At 37.1% G+C, this 17,274-nt stretch overlaps 1 protein-coding gene and 1 long non-coding RNA gene across 4 annotated transcripts in view; one reads left to right on the top strand and one right to left on the bottom strand.

The window, feature by feature from the left end:
* The window catches only part of LOC126765076 (UPF0430 protein CG31712), a 91,294-nt gene extending 87,080 nt beyond the window's left edge, over nucleotides 1-4,214 (top strand). Inside the window, exons 5-6 of one of the 3 annotated variants that reach the window (XM_050482688.1) lie at nucleotides 1,486-1,563; nucleotides 1,670-2,347. In XM_050482688.1, coding sequence (XP_050338645.1) covers nucleotides 1,486-1,563; nucleotides 1,670-1,753 — 162 coding nt within the window. In that variant the 3' untranslated portion in view covers nucleotides 1,754-2,347. Of the gene's footprint in view, nucleotides 1-1,485; nucleotides 1,564-1,669; nucleotides 2,348-3,955 lie in introns of those variants that run through there. The other 2 variants (XR_007668255.1, XM_050482687.1) reach the window with 2 other exon arrangements.
* On the bottom strand, nucleotides 2,358-3,948 carry LOC126765120 (uncharacterized). The gene is made up of 2 exons (XR_007668270.1): nucleotides 2,996-3,948; nucleotides 2,358-2,929 (listed from the first exon to the last, which is right to left on the bottom strand). It is a non-coding gene; the product is annotated as an uncharacterized LOC126765120 (long non-coding RNA).
* Nucleotides 4,215-17,274: the final 13,060 nt, after the last annotated feature.

Below are 17,274 nucleotides of genomic sequence, written 5' to 3'. Positions count from 1 at the left end.
TCCCATCCCGCACGTGTTGTGGTCGATCGTAACGTTGCGAGGTAGGCAGTCTGTTTTCTCTCCGCTGCGACACGGCACTCCTCGTCGTACCAGCTGTTTTTTTTTGGCACTTTTCGGAAACCAATGGTTTCGGTTGCAGCTGTACGTAAGGAGGTTGAAATGCCGTCCCACAGTTCCCTTATACCGAGTTTTTGACGAGTGCTCTCAGAGAGTAGGAGTGCAAGCCGAGTAGAAAATCGTTCGGCTGTCTGTTGTGATTGCAGCTTCTCGACGTCGAAACTTTCCTGTGTTTGTTGACGTGCGCTTTTTGCTGCACAGAGGCGGGTGCGAATTTTGGCTGCAACAAGATAGTGGTCAGAGTCGATGTTAAGACCTCGGAGCGTACGCACGTCTAGAACACTGGAGATGTGTCTTCCGTCTATCACAACATGATCGATCTGGATGGTGGCTTTTCGATCCGGAGACAGCCAGTTAGCTTGATGTATTTTCTTGTGCTGGAATCTAGTACCACAGATAACTATATTTCGGGCCCCGGCGAAGTCGATCGGCCTCAACCCATTTGGGGATGTTTCGTCGTGGAGGCTGAATTTACCGACTGTAGTGCCAAAGATACCTTCTTTGCCCACTCTGGCGTTAAAGTCGCCAAGCACGATTTTGACATCGTGGCGGGGGCAGCTCTCATAACCGCGCTCCAAGCGCTCATAGAAGGCATCTTTGTTCACATCGTCCTTCTCTTCCGTTAGGGCGTGGGCGCAAATCAGCGATATGTTGAAGAACGTCGCTTTGATGCGGATTGTGGCTAGACGTTCATTCACCGGAGTGAATGATAGGACTCGGCGAAGCCGTCTCTCTCCCACCACTAATCCCACACCAAAATTGCGCTCCTTTATATGGCCACTGTAGTAAATGCCCCAGGACCCACTCGTCTCTGTCCTTGTCCCGTCCATCGCATTTCTTGGACGGTGGTGATGTAAGCCTATATTTTCACGAGGACATCAACCAGCTGGGCAGCGGCACCTTCCCAATTAAGAGACTGGACATTCCTGGTGCATGCCCTCAATTGTTCAAAGACCGGAAGTCGTGAGTTGCGTGAGCCATATTTAAAAGAATCGTTTCTGGCCACTCCCAAGTGAATGGCGATCAGAGAACTTTCCTCACTTCCGTGAACTTCTAGACATGACTCCATCCTCCTAATCTTTAATCTGAATAAATTAGCGTTTCATGATAAAGGGGATGTTCGAGTCTCAATCACTGCGGCAATATTGCAAAGCATCACGTTCGTTGCAAAAATGTGGCAACTTTTGCAAATGTCAAGCGTTCGAGCAACTCAAATTTCTTGCGCGCAAAAGTGACAAAATCGGCATCAGCGAAATTCATGATGAAAAATATGAGGTAAGCGAAATCGCTCTTTATTTTTGTTAATAATTAATTATGTATACTAATGAATAATATTATACTATTTTTTATTTTAAATATCAATTCCAGCCCGGAGCTAAGTCGCAATTTCACCAAGCAACAACTCGACAAATCGACATCAGCGAAATTCATCATGGAAGATATGAGGTAAGCGAAATCGCTCTTTATTTTTGTTAATAATTAATTATTATTATTAATTATGTATACTAATGAATAATATTATACTATTTTTTATATTAAATATCAATTCCAGCCCGAAGCTAAGCCACAATTTCACCAAGCTCCTAGTGAGAAGCCGGCTCGAAATGGAGCACGAATTTTCTGCGGGGAAACGTAAAAAGTCAGTTTTATGGGCAAAAGTGGTAAACAAAATGAGTGTAGTTAATGCGGATGTTCCAAAATCGAAGGACCTAATGCAAAGAAAGTTTTTGAATTTATTTGCGACATACAAACGTATAAAGAGGCGAAATGAGCAGACTGGGAGAGAGGCAACAAGCTGGGAGTTTTTTGAAGAGTTCGACGATGTGTACGGTAGGCGGCATTCCATTCAACCGCCAGCCAAAAACCTTCAAGGCTCCTTAATGGATAGCGCTGAAGTGTGTGAAGGGAGTGGAGACGATAATACTGACTACTCTTCCGAAAGTCAACTCGTAAACGAACGACGAAAGCGTCCAAAGACTGCCGCCAACGAAGCATTGGAATTTTTAAAGAATGAGGCTCTAAAAGAACAAACACGTCATGAAGAAGTGCTACAATTCGAAAAAGAAAAATTGAATTTTGAAAAAGAAAAAATAAACGTAATGATGAAGTTGCGGGAAACTTTAGAAAAGTTAACCGAAAAGTAAAAAAAAAAAACAATTTGAAAAATGTAAACTTGATCTCTTTTTATAATTTTTTATTACTGTTGTGACCTGAATGAAATAAAATATCACATGTACATATATTTATTTACTAACATTTTTATTAAAAAATATATAATTTAAGAAACAAACAACATTTTTAAATTATTTCTTCTGATAATACCTTCGTTAGTATCATTTATGTTGTCAGGCGTTTCAGCATCGTTTTCATTATGTGTTTCCAAATTTTCCAATAGATAATTGACTTCAGGATCATTAAAATTGTTCCGCATTATTAAATTATGCAGAATTACTCAAGCTAATACTACTTTTGATACATCTTCCATATTTTGAATATCAATATGATTTAAAATTTTGAACTTTCCCCTCAAAATCCCAAAAGCTTGTTCTATGAATACTCGAGTTGAACTTAAATAATAATTAAATTGTTTCTCCTCTCTCAACAGATGTCCATTATCTCTATAAGGCGCGATCAAATATTTCGTAAGAGGATAAGCTGAGTCAGCTAAAATTATAGCATCTTTTGCAAGTTGTATCTCTCCAGACGTAATTCCTTTGTATATCGGACTATTTTTCCATACGTTGGCGTCATGGCAGCTCCCTGGGTATCCGATGAAAACATCCAAGAAACGAAATGTGCTGTCGCATATGCCCTAAACATTGCAAATGTTTTCTGTTTTTAAAATAGTTCTAGCTTAACCATCACCATATGTACGTACCTGCATAATAATGGAATAGTTCCCCTTTCGGTCATAGTAGCTAATTGCATCGAAGAAGGGTGTGTTTATTTTAAAATGTGTCCCATCCAAACAGCCAACTACGAAAGGAAATGCATTCGGCCGGCTCGCTTGGAAACGCTCCATTACTGTTTGCTGCTGGGAAATTGATGGCCAACATATTTCATTTTTTAACTTGCAAATTGCATTAATCGTTTTAAGAAAAATTTTGTGGGCAGTCCCTTTTGAAACATCAAACTTATCTGATAGTTCACGATAAGTAACTCTACTATTACTCAGCTTCCACAAGGTAATATGCAAAGCCTGATCCATTGAATATTCCCCGCGTGACGATAACCAAAAAGGTTCCAAGCCGCTCTTTAATTCCTACGAAGTATTTATGTATGTGTTTATTTAGGCGATTATTTAAATCAGAAAACTTACACCAAATGTTTCACGAGACATCCGAAAATGTGATAAATATATATCCGAAGGATAAATTTGAATTGTTTTAAAGAAGTTTTGCGATTTTACTATCGCCCTCTTCTTTAAAATTTCGGTCATAAGCCACTTTTTTTTACGTAAAAAGCTTTGTTTTCTTGCTTTTTTATATTTAAGAAGCAAACTGCACTCGCTATCCACCATGTTATCTACTGTTAAATTTATTAAAAAATTCATTTTTTAGACTTATTAAATTCCACTTCTACCTGCACGCCGCGCAAAATATTTGATTAAGTATCAGCTGAGTATCTGCAAAAAAACATCAGGGTTGCAATATTGCCGCAGTTATTTGCTTGCTCGAACATCCCCAAATCTTCTAAATATTTTATATTGAACCTTTCTGACAAATGAGTAGATAAAATTAAACGCGAATTTTTAAAATTTTTACAGACTAATTATTGCAGAATATTCTTTATATACTTATTTGAATCTTACTTAAATTGGATTTTTCTGTATTTTTAGGCTGAAGAACGATTAGCGATGATAGAAGAGCAACGTCTCATGGAAGAGAAACGTCAGCGAATGCGTAAAGAAGAAGAAAAGCGTGTAAAAGAAGAACAAAAAATGATATTAGGGAAAAATAATTCACGGCCGAAGCTCTCATTTTCTCTTAAACCTGGAGTCTCGTGATTTATTTAAATTTAATATGTCTTACCTTAAGTCTTAATCTAAATATTTCATTTTTATAGTATAAATACATAGATTAAAATATTCCACAATATTTTTAATACTATTTGTGCAAATGGCTTATGATAAGTGATTCCACGTTATCATATACGACTCAAATCTATTCACCCACCACACGTCGCTTCCAACACACTATATCACTCTTTAATCACAACACGTCATATAACTCACGCAGACTCACTACACAGCCGTCCGTTAAGTTAAGCATTTATAAGACTTCGTTCGTCGCCGTGCTACCCCGGAGGGCAGAAAAATTAACAGCATAACTATTATGAGGTTTCATAACTTTGTAAGGCGCAAATTCAAAAACTCAATGCTCACAATTTTTGCTTTGCTTTATATTGTATCATTTGTGATCATCGACTTCTGTTCATCGCTGTCAATGCGAGATATACCGTATTTTGCCATCACTTTGGAATTTTGGACCACATCCCCAACATTTATGCCCAGAAAACACAAAGTGATTCGGAGTTGTTAGATGATCAAGGATATCTATTGTAGCCATGGATGTTAACGCCTGTTGCAGAATCTTCAAATGCAAGGGATGTGAGTTACATACATTATAATCTATTATAAACATAAGCAAGAAAGATTAAAACGAAGTTGAGTTGTACTTTGAACAATTAGCTTTATTACACTTCGAATGACAAACCAATAGTGTTACTAATTTTTCATGTCGTCACCCACGCTTCGAGCTCCTATCTCTTAGTATAAGAAACGAAATGTGAGAACGCCTGGATGATTACTGTTAAGTATGTAAGTATGTACGTGAGATTGATATGTTACTAGCATTTTTTTATTAAAATAAATGTCACGGTATTTGGTCATTTTACTTCCTTTTAAGTGTGAATAAAAAAAAATATACTTATGTATGTTTAAATAATTCGGTCAAGATTTTATTTGTAATTTTGTATTTATATTCTATTTAGTACATGTACGAAAAAAAAGGTATTTATGTTAAATAATTGGTGCGTTCGAGCTACGTAAAAATTACAGCATTGCAGTAACTGTTGTATATTTGGTGATACTCTGCTAATGTAAAGACAAAATTTTAGTGTTGCCTATTTTTTGTATAAATTACCACAACTCTTCTTTACCCTGCTGAATGCCAGTGAAAGTACAACACCAGGAGAAGGCGAATCCGATTCCCCAATCGATGACGATGGAGTAGACGTACCATTGCCCGAGCATTAAGACGCTCGAATAGTAATTACCCGCCTGAAGAACAACAAAGCGGAGGGGCCAACGGATTACCGGCCGAGCTATTCAAACACGCCGGCGAAGAATTGATAAGGAGCATGAATCAGCTTCTTTGTAAATATGGTGGGACGAAAGCATGCTCAATCATTGGAATTTAAGTGTGCTCTGCCCAATCCACAAAAAGGGAGACTCCACAATCTGCGCCAACTACCATGCGATAAGCCTCCTCAACATCGCGGAAAAAGTTCTATTGAGCGTATTGTGTGAAAGATTAAAGCCCACCGTCAACAATCTGATTGGACCTTTTTAGTGTGGCTTTAGACCTGGCAAATCAACAACTGACCAGATATTCATCATGCGCCAAATTTTGGATAAGACCCGAAAAGGAGAATCGACACACACCACCTCTTCGTCGATTACAAAAGCTGCTTTCGACAGCACGAAAAGGAGCTGCCTTTATGCCGCGATGTCTGAATTTGGTATCCCCGCAAAACCAATACGTCTGTGTAAACTGACGTTGATCAACATCAAAAGCTCCGTCAGGATCGGGAAGGACTTCTCCGAACCGTTCGATACCAAACGAGGTTTCAGGCAACGCGACTCCCTATCGTGCGACTTCTTCAACCTGCTGCTGGAGAAAATAATTCGAGCTGCAGAACTTAATCGAGCAGGTACAATCTTTTATAAGAGTGTAGAGCTGCTGGCGTATGCCGATGTTATTGTTATCATCGGCCTCAACACCCGCGCCGTTAGTTCTGCTTTTTCCAGACTGGACAAGGAAGCAAAACCAATGGGTCTGGCAGTGAACGAGGGCAAGACGAAATCTCTCCTGTCATTAGAACAAACAGTCGTCGCACTCGCGACTTGGCTCTCACGTAACTGTTGACAGTATTAACTTTGAAATCGTAGAAAATTTCGTCTACCTTGGAACCAGCGTAAACACCACCAACAATATCAGCCTGGAAATCCAACGCAAGATAACTCTTGCCAACAGGTGCTACTTCGGACTGAGGAGACAATTGAGAATTAAAGTCCTCTCTCGACGAACAAAAACCAAACTCTATAAGTCACTCATAATTCCCGTCCTGCTATAGGGTGCAGAGGTTTGGACGATGACAACGACTGATGAGTCGACGTTGAGAGTTTTCGAGAGAAAAGTTCTGCGAAAGATTTATGATCCTTCACGCGTTGGCCACGGCGAATATCGCATTAGATGCAACGATGAGCTGTATGAGATATACGACGATATTGACATAGTTCAGCGAATTAAAAGACAGCGGTTACGCTGGCTAAGTCATGTTTTCCGAATGGACGTAAACACTCCAGCTCTGAAAGTATTCGACGCAGTACCCGCCTGGGAAAGCAGAGGAAGTCCTCCACTCCGTTGGAAGGACCTAGTAGATAAGGACCTGGCTTCGCTTGAAATATCCAATTGGCGCCATATAGCGAAAAGAAAGCACGACTGGCGTCATGTTGTTAACTCGGCTATAATCGCGTAAGCGGCGTCTACGCCAGTAGAGAAGAAGAATGTTTGTGTGATGTGTCTGGTTGGGAAGGAGCAGGAGCAGGAGTAGATGATCAAGCTGCAAGTTACGGAGCTGGAGTTTGAGAGGAGAATGGGCCGTTAATATGTAGACCGGCAGCAAAACCTCTAAGTACAAAATGGACTAATTAATGCCTACCCCATTTAACATTCCTAAATAAAAAAAATTCCTGACCAAAAGTTTTAACGCCAAACCTTCCAATGCTGCTGCTTCACAGATGGCAATTACCTGCTCCTTAAACTACGTTATTCCTACCTCCATGATGACCTCCAACGGTGACTCCGCGATCAACAACGCAATTGTTCTCGATATCGGTTTCGCAAATTGCTTGACATTTTGACATCGGTCAAAAAGAAGTGCGCGAAATTATTGAATTTGCATTTAAAACTTAAAATGGAAGTATATTAGCCAGTTATTTGCATTTCTTCACAAAAATTGTACAATTCCAACTTCTTTGATGCCGCGATTTGAAGGTACCGTTGGAAACAGGAAGTCCTCCTGATTAAAAAATATATAGGGTTGTAGAAACCGCAAACGCTTAGTTTACGAGATATTCGACCTTTAAGTTCAAAAATTCCCAAAATTCGAACATTTCAGGAAGCTATTTCACCGCATTAAACACACTCTACTCATTTCAAATTAATTAAATTAAATTTAACTTTTAAAAAAATCCATATTTTACTCTTTTAGCAGATTTTTGTTTTTAATTATATTTTACATTCGTAGTGAACATCATTTGTGTGCTAAAAATTACGACGAAACGGAGCGCTGCCATGTTATGTTAAGGCAATTCGCTGAAATTCCTCTTTTTCCGAAAATTCCTCTACCCATGCATATGGATATTTTCTTTTTTAATTTGATTAAAGAAATAAGTAACATTCTATACATACATATATTAGTAATATTATATAATGGTATTATATATGTGTATAAATAATATTATATAATAATATTACGTAATAAAATGTAAAGTATACAGTATAAACACTATTTCAATGCATATTGATATTTTCTTTATTTAATTTAATAAACAAATAAGTAATATTATATATATATATTGTCACTTAAATACAACGTATTATCAAAAATAAATGGAAATCGTTGACAGATATAATAACCAAAATTTAACCATTTTATAACGAAAACTCTAATTTTGTTTCAATATGAGCGCATGATAACCAAAAAATAGAACCACTTTAGAACCGAAACTCAATATGTTTTTTATTTTTAACGCAGAAAGGAGTATAATGCGAAAGTACTTCAGTCACCCCGGGTATTCGTTCGACCAGGGTAATTTTTTTAGAGCGCGGCCAAGGGCCGCCAACGAAGAAAAGAGTACTACGGGAAAGTACTTATAATTTATTATAAATTATATATATATGTATATATATAAATTATTATATAATAATAATTATAACAAACAATTTATAATATTGTGACATGATTTTATTATAGTATAAAACTGTAATCTTATATATAAAAATGAATCGCAAAATGTGTTGCTAAGCGCATAACTCAACAACGCCTGGACCAATTTTGCCAATTCTTTTCTTAAAATGTTCATTGAGGTTCAAGTATGGAAAGAAAAGTTCGAACTATTGCCGGAAAACCCCTAAAAACAGCCCTTTTCTTTTTCCCATGCAAACGAATGAATGTTTGTTTGTTAGTAACGCTAAGAGAACGGCTGCACCAATCTTGATGAAATTTTCAGAGGCTGTTCGTTGTGGATCGGGGAAGGTTTAGAAATAAAAATACCTTATACTTTTCATGAGGAATAGTCGGAAAATTGGATTATTCCAAAAATTAACTTTTTTCCACACAAATTTTTTAAATTTTTGTTTGTTTTGTTTTTAAATTTTTTGATTCGTAAAGTATTTGAATCCCTCTATTTCTGTCGCTTGCTTTTTTATTCCGGCTATTCAAAAGAAAAATTATGGAAAATTATTCAGTGAAAACTTTACGTGTGTTTCACACAAAGTGATCAATTGGGAAGAGGTCGCCCTAATATCGGCCAGCGTTCTTTTTGCCATCAACGTATGGCAGCCCAAGGCAAGGCAAGAAGTCCCAGGATGCAGTGACATACTTGCGGAATTATGAATCGCGGTCAATCACCAAGCGATCGTCACGATGTCACAGCACGACTTTTCAAACAACAGTTACGATGTTGGATGGACTTTATCTTGAAGCAACGTATATGTAGTGCTGTTAGATGCTAGATGTACTCTGTTAAGTGGCAAAAGAGAGGTTTGCCGCCCGCACACATTTTTTCTTGGATGGTAGTTACACCAGATCAAATTGATGAAATCATTTCAGTATTATACGAAATGATGAAAACAAATATGGTTCATGGACCTTGCGGACACTACAATTCCACTTCGGTTTCTAAGACTGACAATAAATACATAAAACACTATCCACGTGCTTTTTTTCCGAAACACAAACTAGAAATGATGGATATCCACTCTATCGGCGCCGCCCACCAGACGACAATGGCAGAACATTCAGCATTCAATTTAGAAGAGTGAATATCGAAATTGACAATACATGGATCGTACTATATTCACCATTATTGTCAAATTCACATTCAAAACTCATATCAATGTTGAGTATTGCAATTTGGTTAAATCGATCAAATACGTTTGCAAGTCCTTCACCAACCAAAGCAACATTGCGGTTATTGACTTTGAACGAGATGAGATCAGCAAGTATCAAATAGGTCGATACGTAAACTGCAATAAAGCGCTTTGTAGGATATTTACTTTTGCAATTCAGAAACGTTTTCCGACTGTTGTGCGTCTCGCAGTTAATTTGGGGAATGGCCAGAGTACAGTACAGCCAGTGGAAACACCGCCAGCAACAAAATTAACATTGACGAGTTTTTCTCAACTTTCGTCAGTCATCCGTTTGTAAGCACCTTGGTCTATTCGGAAATGCTTTGATATTATACATGGAATGCATCGTTGAAGAAATAGTTATGCAGAAAGCAAGGCCAACCAGTAATTTGATATCCAGGTGAGTTTTCAACTAATACATTAGGACAAATTTACACAATCCATCCGAAAAACGACGATTGCTTCTACCTTCGGTTACTATTGATCAATGTACGCGGTTCAATTTCATTTGAGTCATTGCGTACTGTGAATGGTACGGTGTGTGCAACTTTTTGAGAAGCAAGTTAGCAATTACAATTGCTGGAACATGATAATCACTGGAATCAAACGATGGACGATGCGATACGAGTAGCTACTTAGAATGCAAACGACGATAGCACACTTTTTGCGTTGCTCTTTTCGACATATCAGCCTTCAAATCCGCGTCAATTATGGGATACGAACAAAAATGGCATTGCCGAAGACATTTTACATCGTATTCGCTAAGAATTGGAAAATCAATTCCGATTGATACTTCCGGATGGATAAATTGACCAAATTAGTGGCGCAACAAAACGAGCTCATTGCCGAACAAAACCAAGATCGTCGCAAGTATTATCTAGCCAAGCAGGAAAGCTGAAACTGCAAATGTAATTAAGCAGAATATGCTAGAAATTGAAGAAATTCGAGTCCAAAGGGTATTTATTTCAAACCAAATACTAACGATATCGAGTAATTAATTTTACTAAATAACAATATTATTAAATGATCTCATAGTCAAAAAGTTTAACTTAAATGTGATGTTTTTATTGAATAAAAAAACAACTTCTTCGTCCAGAAAATCGTCCACTACGTCTAAAGCAAAGGCATCTAGGTTATAATGGCGACAAATGTTGGGCAAAGCACTGCATACATTTATAATTTTTACAACTTTCTCTGAGACATATGGTATAGTTCTTTGAAGACATTTAAAGCGGCTCTTGAGGGCTCCGATTACTCTCTCAACGATATTTTTTGCCTTGGAGTGTTGTAAATTGAATTATATTATATATTATATTTGTAACTCACAATCTTCGTATTAACGCTGAAGTAACACAGTAACAGTAAAAAAAACAAATCTTCATTTTGGAGGGGGTTCGTAATTTTTATGTGTGTTCCGTCTACACAACCGATTATTCCGGGAATACTGAAATTGCTGAAAAAATGTGCTTTCGACATTATAATTTCTTCTTCACTCATTTCTAATTTAATCCATTTTGGACAAAGTGCTTTTTCTAAAACATTTAGCATCTCATTTAAAACTTTACACACGGTACCTCTTCCAAGGGAGGTGTTGGTGTATTTTCCTACCAAGCGCTGAAATCCTCCCTCTGCAAGGTACCTCAAAGCAGTAGCAAGCTTTATTTCAACCATAACAGATGACGGATTTACATCACGAACGGTTGAACATCACGGAGAATTCCCTGAAACGCTTATTTGTTTATTCTGTAATTTTTGTAATTTTGTTTTATATATACTTACTTACACGGAATCTGGGATGTCCAAAGAATTGGAATGATCCCTTCAAATACGCCGTCGAACTTTTTCATGTCTTTCCCCTTTTTTTTAGTCAATAAATATGCAGCAATAGAAAATACTCTCATTTTGTTAAATTCTTTAAAACAAATTTTATTTGTCAATATTTAATCAGCTGTTTCCTGGTTGATTTCGAATTTAAACAAATTCGCGCGAATTGTGGAACACTGTACCCAAATTCACGCGATTTGCAAATTCGGTGCCAGATTTAAATCGTGCGATTTCCAGAACATTCTTGATAGTAACGCCCAATAGCGCCATTGTATCTACGCTGTTATTTATTGTTTTGCAAAAATATTTTAACCATTTTGTGAATTTCAATATAATAAGAAAATAATAATAATAATAAATTCTCCTCTTGTTGCAATAGCTTCGGATTTGTTGTTTTTCCTTTCTTGCCAAAAAGGTATAGGTACTTCCTCTTTGCTGGAGTAAACACCGTTAACAACAGCGCGCCAGTCGTTTCATCTTTTTGCAATGTGGTACCAATTGTTGGATTGCGAGGCTTCCATTTTTGTTAGTGTTCGTACGTGACGTGGAAGCCAAGTCACAAGTGCCACAACTGTTTGTTTGATGACAGGGGATATTTCGTTTAGCTCTCGTTCACTACCAGACCGATTTGCTTCGCTTTCTTATCCAGTCTGGAGAAAGCAGAACAAACGGCGCGGCTGTGGAGGCCAACGATATCATTATCATCGGAGTACGCTAGCTGCTGTACACTCTTACAGAAGATTGTGACTGCTCGATTAAGCTCTGCTGCTCGAATAATTTTCTTCAGCAATAGATTGAAGAAGTCGCATGATAGGGAGTCGCTTTTCCTGAAACTTCGTTTGGTATCGAACGGTTCGGAGAGGTCTTTCCCGATCCTGACGGATCTTTTGGTATTGCTCAAAGTCAGTTTACACAGCCGTATTCCTTTTGCGGGGATACTAGATTCATCGCGCCATAACAGCAGCTCCTTTTCCTGCTGTCAAACGCAGCTTTGAAATCGACAAAGAGGTGGTGTGTGTCGATCTTGTTTATACGGGTCTTTCCCAGTTATTGATTTGCCAGGTCTAAAGCCACACTGATAAGGTTGGATCAATTGGTTGATGGTGGGCTTTAAACTTTCACACAATAAGCTCGATAGAACCTTATATGCGATGTTGAGGAAGTTTGTCCCATGGTAGTTGGTGAGCACACTTAAGTTCCATTCGTCGGGCATGCTTTCGTCCGACCTTATTCCACATAGACTGATTCATGCTCCTTATCAGTTCTTCGCCGCCGTATTTGAATAGTTCGGCCGGCAATCTCTAGACCCACGCTGCTTTGTTGCTCTTCAGACGGGTAATTGCTATTCGATCTTTTTTCATGGTCGGGCAAAGGAACGTCTGCTTTATCGTCATCGATTGGGGAGTTGGGTTCGCCTTCTCTTGGTGTTATACTGTCACTGCCATTCAGAAGGCTTTATAATTTTAGTATGCTCTGGGTATCAGGCACTAGATCACCTCTGGGAGATTCTAAAAGAGCATGTTCCGGACTTGAAACCATCTGTTAGTCGTCTAGCTTCCTCAGCTCTAGGTATCTATCCCATTCTACAAGTGTTGTGATCGATTGTAACGTTGACCGGTAGGCATTCCTCATCGTACCGTGAAGAACTTCGCTTTTATGCGGATTATGGTTAGACGTTCATCCACCGTGGTGAATGGCATTCGTGGTCTCCCACCACGAATATCACACCGGATTTGCGCTATTTTATATGGCGAATGAATTAAATGTCATAAGGGCCTACTCGTCTCAGTCCTTGTCTCGTCCATTGCATTTCTTGCGCCGCGGTGATGTCAGCCTTTATTTTTACGACGACATCAATCAGCTGGGCAGCGGCACCTTCCCAATTAACGGACCGGACATTCAAGGTGCATGCCCTTAATTCATAGTCCCTATTACGTTTGCTGTGGTCATCATAAAAAGGGAAGTTTCTCTTCCGAGGCTGTTTGTTTCTCTTCATTGGGGTGTTTTTTTCGTGTCATTCCCCACACCCAGTGCACAACCCTAAGGAGGGATGTTTCGCCTTCTCATCGTCTAAGACCGGAAGTAGTGAATTCTGACACTAAAATTTCCAACTGCTTTGTGTTAGAAATTTTCATATTAACTTCAAATAATCGCGCTCCTTTCTATATCGCTCTCAATTATTACAACGACAAAGAATGACTGTTTGTATATCGTTACTATACTCTTTTAATAATGGGGAATCCCAATTTAATTTCATGAGCTCCACATAGACGTTCTTATTTCGTTTTAAAACGATATCGACCACGAAAATATGTCTGATTATGTAATGTAGCAGCTGCACCTGAGTTGTTCTCTCAACTTTTGAAATAATTTTGTCAGTTTTATTTAATTATGGTCTATCGGGTGCATAACGACTCTGTCATTTGATAGAAGAATGATACACAAATTTTACCAACGTTAGATCGAAATTCTTCAGTGAGCAATTATCCGATAAAATAATTATTTTAGTACAAGTTTAATAGTCTTTAAGCCAGCACAAAAGTGGTAGAACTTTAGAGTAAATCAAAATTACATAAACCGATAAGTAAAAGCATTTGTTGCTGCTTTACATAACAACGGTATATATTTACGTTGTTTTATAACGCAATTCTGTAAGCAGTCTCTAGTCACTATTTGAGACATTTTGAGGTAAAGTTTCAATTTGTGCCTAGTTAAATTCACCACACTGTGTCTAGCGTTAAATCAGAAAGTATTGTCTCGAATTTGCGACCTGATAGTTAGCAGGTCACAAAACTAAAATTTCCATTTTCAATGTACGGAATAGAAATCATCATAGTTATTAATCGATTGTAGTTGTTTCATATTTTGTAAGATATTCAAACACGAAAAAGTTAAAAATAAATCAATTTCACATAAATTTCGTATATATTCTGAAACAAAGTCAACACATATTTTTATTGGTTATTTTATTGATTTTGCTTTTTGAATATGTTACAGAAAATTTAATATTTGTTATCGACGTATTTATTTTCATTCAAGTGTAAATACATCGCTTAGTAATGAAATGTTAGAGCTGATTATACTATGTTCGGAATGACAACGAAAAAACTGGTTTTCGCATGAAAACTTCTGTTTTCGTCTATGTAAAATCTGTCAAACGAAAACACAATTTTCGCTGAAAACTACTTGAAAACTTACATTCCACTCATTACAATCGGTGCCTGCTCTAGTTTAATCGATGATTTTGGAAGACATATTTTGCCGGCCCTAAATTGTCACTTGAAATTTGTTTACATTCCATATACAAATACAGCTGTCACTTGATATTCTCATATTAGGGGGATTCTCTTGCTCTTGCAAAACCTTGCACGGTGCAGAAATTGCAGAATTTTCCTCTTGGTGCAACGGCACAACAACAAACAAACGCAGAAAATTATTTACAATGGCTGTAAAATATGTCAGACCAAAACCCATGTTTATTTGTTCGTGCCGTCATATATCACTAGATTCTGCAATAGGTGCTCTCTTGGCCAGTTTTTCTAACGAAAACATGTTTTCGTTGTCGGTCCGAACATAGTATTAGACTTGTTCGTTTTTAATTGAGAGATTTTTATGACTGTTACATACTGAATTTTAAAATCATTTCAAGTCACAAAAATTGTCTCTAATTTAAAGACTTGTGACTCTATCACAGTATAGAATCGCTCGATTAATATTATTTTCACAATTCCAAGAAACGCGAAAAATTCTAGTAACTTTCCGATATTTTTTTATTTGCCGACTGATTTACCTTCGTGTAACTTCTGGTTATTCATCAAATTCAAATGACCACTCCGAGGACACCGTTTTGACTCAATTATGTATATAAAAGCTAAATCGAAGAAAGCTCTGATGGCTGGAAAATTCGTTGCCATAAGTGTATTGCAACGAGACGGGATTACTTTGAAGGAAATGAAATGGACAAAATTCACTTTTCAATTTGATCACAGTAGTATGAAAGGCCTATATTACGAGTTTCAATCCAAGTGTATTTTGGTTGAAATTCGGTATTAAGGTTTTCAATTCAAGCCGTAAAATAATTTTTTGGTTGAAGTCAATGGGGTTGACTAGAGTATCAAAATTGTTCAACTGTTAAGTTTTGAAGTAATTGCTCAAGAAAAAAAATGCATTATTTCTTCAAGTAATTTTGACAGCTGGTTACGCATTGTGAATGATCCACATTAGAAGAGGAAGAGAGAATACACAAAGAAAATAAACCTTGTGCGTAATATGTATGTATGTATGTGTTTGGCAACATAAATATTTTCAAGGCGATTTAAGGAATGTTGTTGATGATTGGTAAGTTTTATACAACAATTCAAAATGAAATATGTATACTTCATAATAATGATTTTAACTAATTTAGGATAAATTTAAAGATTACTTTGAGTTTCCTTAAAGAAACAATTGTTGATTCCATGTTTCTTCGCGAAACCAGGTTAGCCATATTCGCATTTTATTGAAAAAATTTATTAAAAATTAGTACTAGGTTTCTTTAGAGCTGCATACTAGCGCAAGAAAATTTACCGCGGAAATTTTCTTGACCATTTCTTAAGCGTTTTTTTTTATATGAAGTCTTGAGAGCTGGATACTAAGCTTTAGCAACAGTTATAGTTTATGATTAATGAATTTATTTAGGACAAATATTAATAGAAAGTTGTTAAACAGATCTATTTCCTTTATAATTTCAAACTATTTGATTCAGTTATTACGTACAAATCCATAGATAGGTGAAAAATTCGTTGAGTTCGTGGAGCAAAATCCCGAAACTATACAAAACAAACCAGAATGCAGAAGTTAGGGTACCGTGGGGAACGTATTACTCTTAGTAATATACTTTTTGAGTAAATTAAAAATTTTAAAGCGTTTAGCTCCTCCTCAGTTATTGGTGGCTTGCTGTGTCCACAGAGCACAAATATGGTGTTCATAATATTTAAGAGAGTGTGTTTTAACAACAAAACATAGCATCGGTTGCTTCAGTCCAAAGTTAAAGTCATTTAAAATTCTTATTTGATAAGGTAGCAAGGAAAGGAAAGAAGAGTTTGTTCCTACATCTCGTTTAGTAATAATCAACAATTGTTTCTTGAAGGAAATTCAAAGTAATCGTTAAATTCATCATAAATTAGTTAAAATCATTATTATAAACGATACTGGTAGTTCATTTTGAAATATGGTATAAAACTTACCAATGATCAATAACATTCCTTAAATCGCAACGGAAATAATTATGTTACTACACTCATACATACATACATATTACAAACAAAGTTGATTTTCTTTGTTTTTTCTCTGTTGCTCTTCTAATGTGGATCATTCACAATGCGTAACCTGCTGGCAAAACTATTTGAAGAAATAGTGTATTTTTTTCTTCAGCAATTACTTTAGAGCTGGATACGGACCTCTGAACAGGCTGGCAATGTTAGTGGTGTTTATACTGCTTCCAAGATAGGCGAAATTATCTACGACTTCAAAGATTTGACTGTCAACAGTGACGTGAGAGCCAAGTCACGAGTGCAACGACTGTTTGTTTGATGATAGTTGATATTTCGTCTTGCCCTCGTTCACTGCCAGACCCATTTTCTGTGCTTCCTTGTCCAGCCTGGAGAAAGCAGAACTAACGGCGCGGATGTTGAGGCCGATGATATCAATATCGTCGGCGTACGCCAGCAGCTGTACACTCTTATGTCACCACCGCCACCCTGCATATGAAATTAAAAAAAAAATTATTTAACGGATGTTTTATGTCATCGATAAACATTTTTATAAGGTTTTCTCTTTACTTTACACATTTTTGAAAAAATGTAGCATGAGACTTACGAGCTTAAGTTATCTATCTTCTATATAAATAAAAATGAATTGTTGTTCGTTAGTCTGA

The sequence above is a fragment of the Bactrocera neohumeralis genome, unplaced genomic scaffold, assembly GCF_024586455.1.
Source record: "Bactrocera neohumeralis isolate Rockhampton unplaced genomic scaffold, APGP_CSIRO_Bneo_wtdbg2-racon-allhic-juicebox.fasta_v2 cluster10, whole genome shotgun sequence".
In the NCBI taxonomy this organism is placed as follows: domain Eukaryota; kingdom Metazoa; phylum Arthropoda; class Insecta; order Diptera; family Tephritidae; genus Bactrocera; species Bactrocera neohumeralis.
The sequence above is the reverse complement of the archived record's forward strand: the minus strand, read 5'-3'. Positions and strand labels throughout refer to the sequence as shown.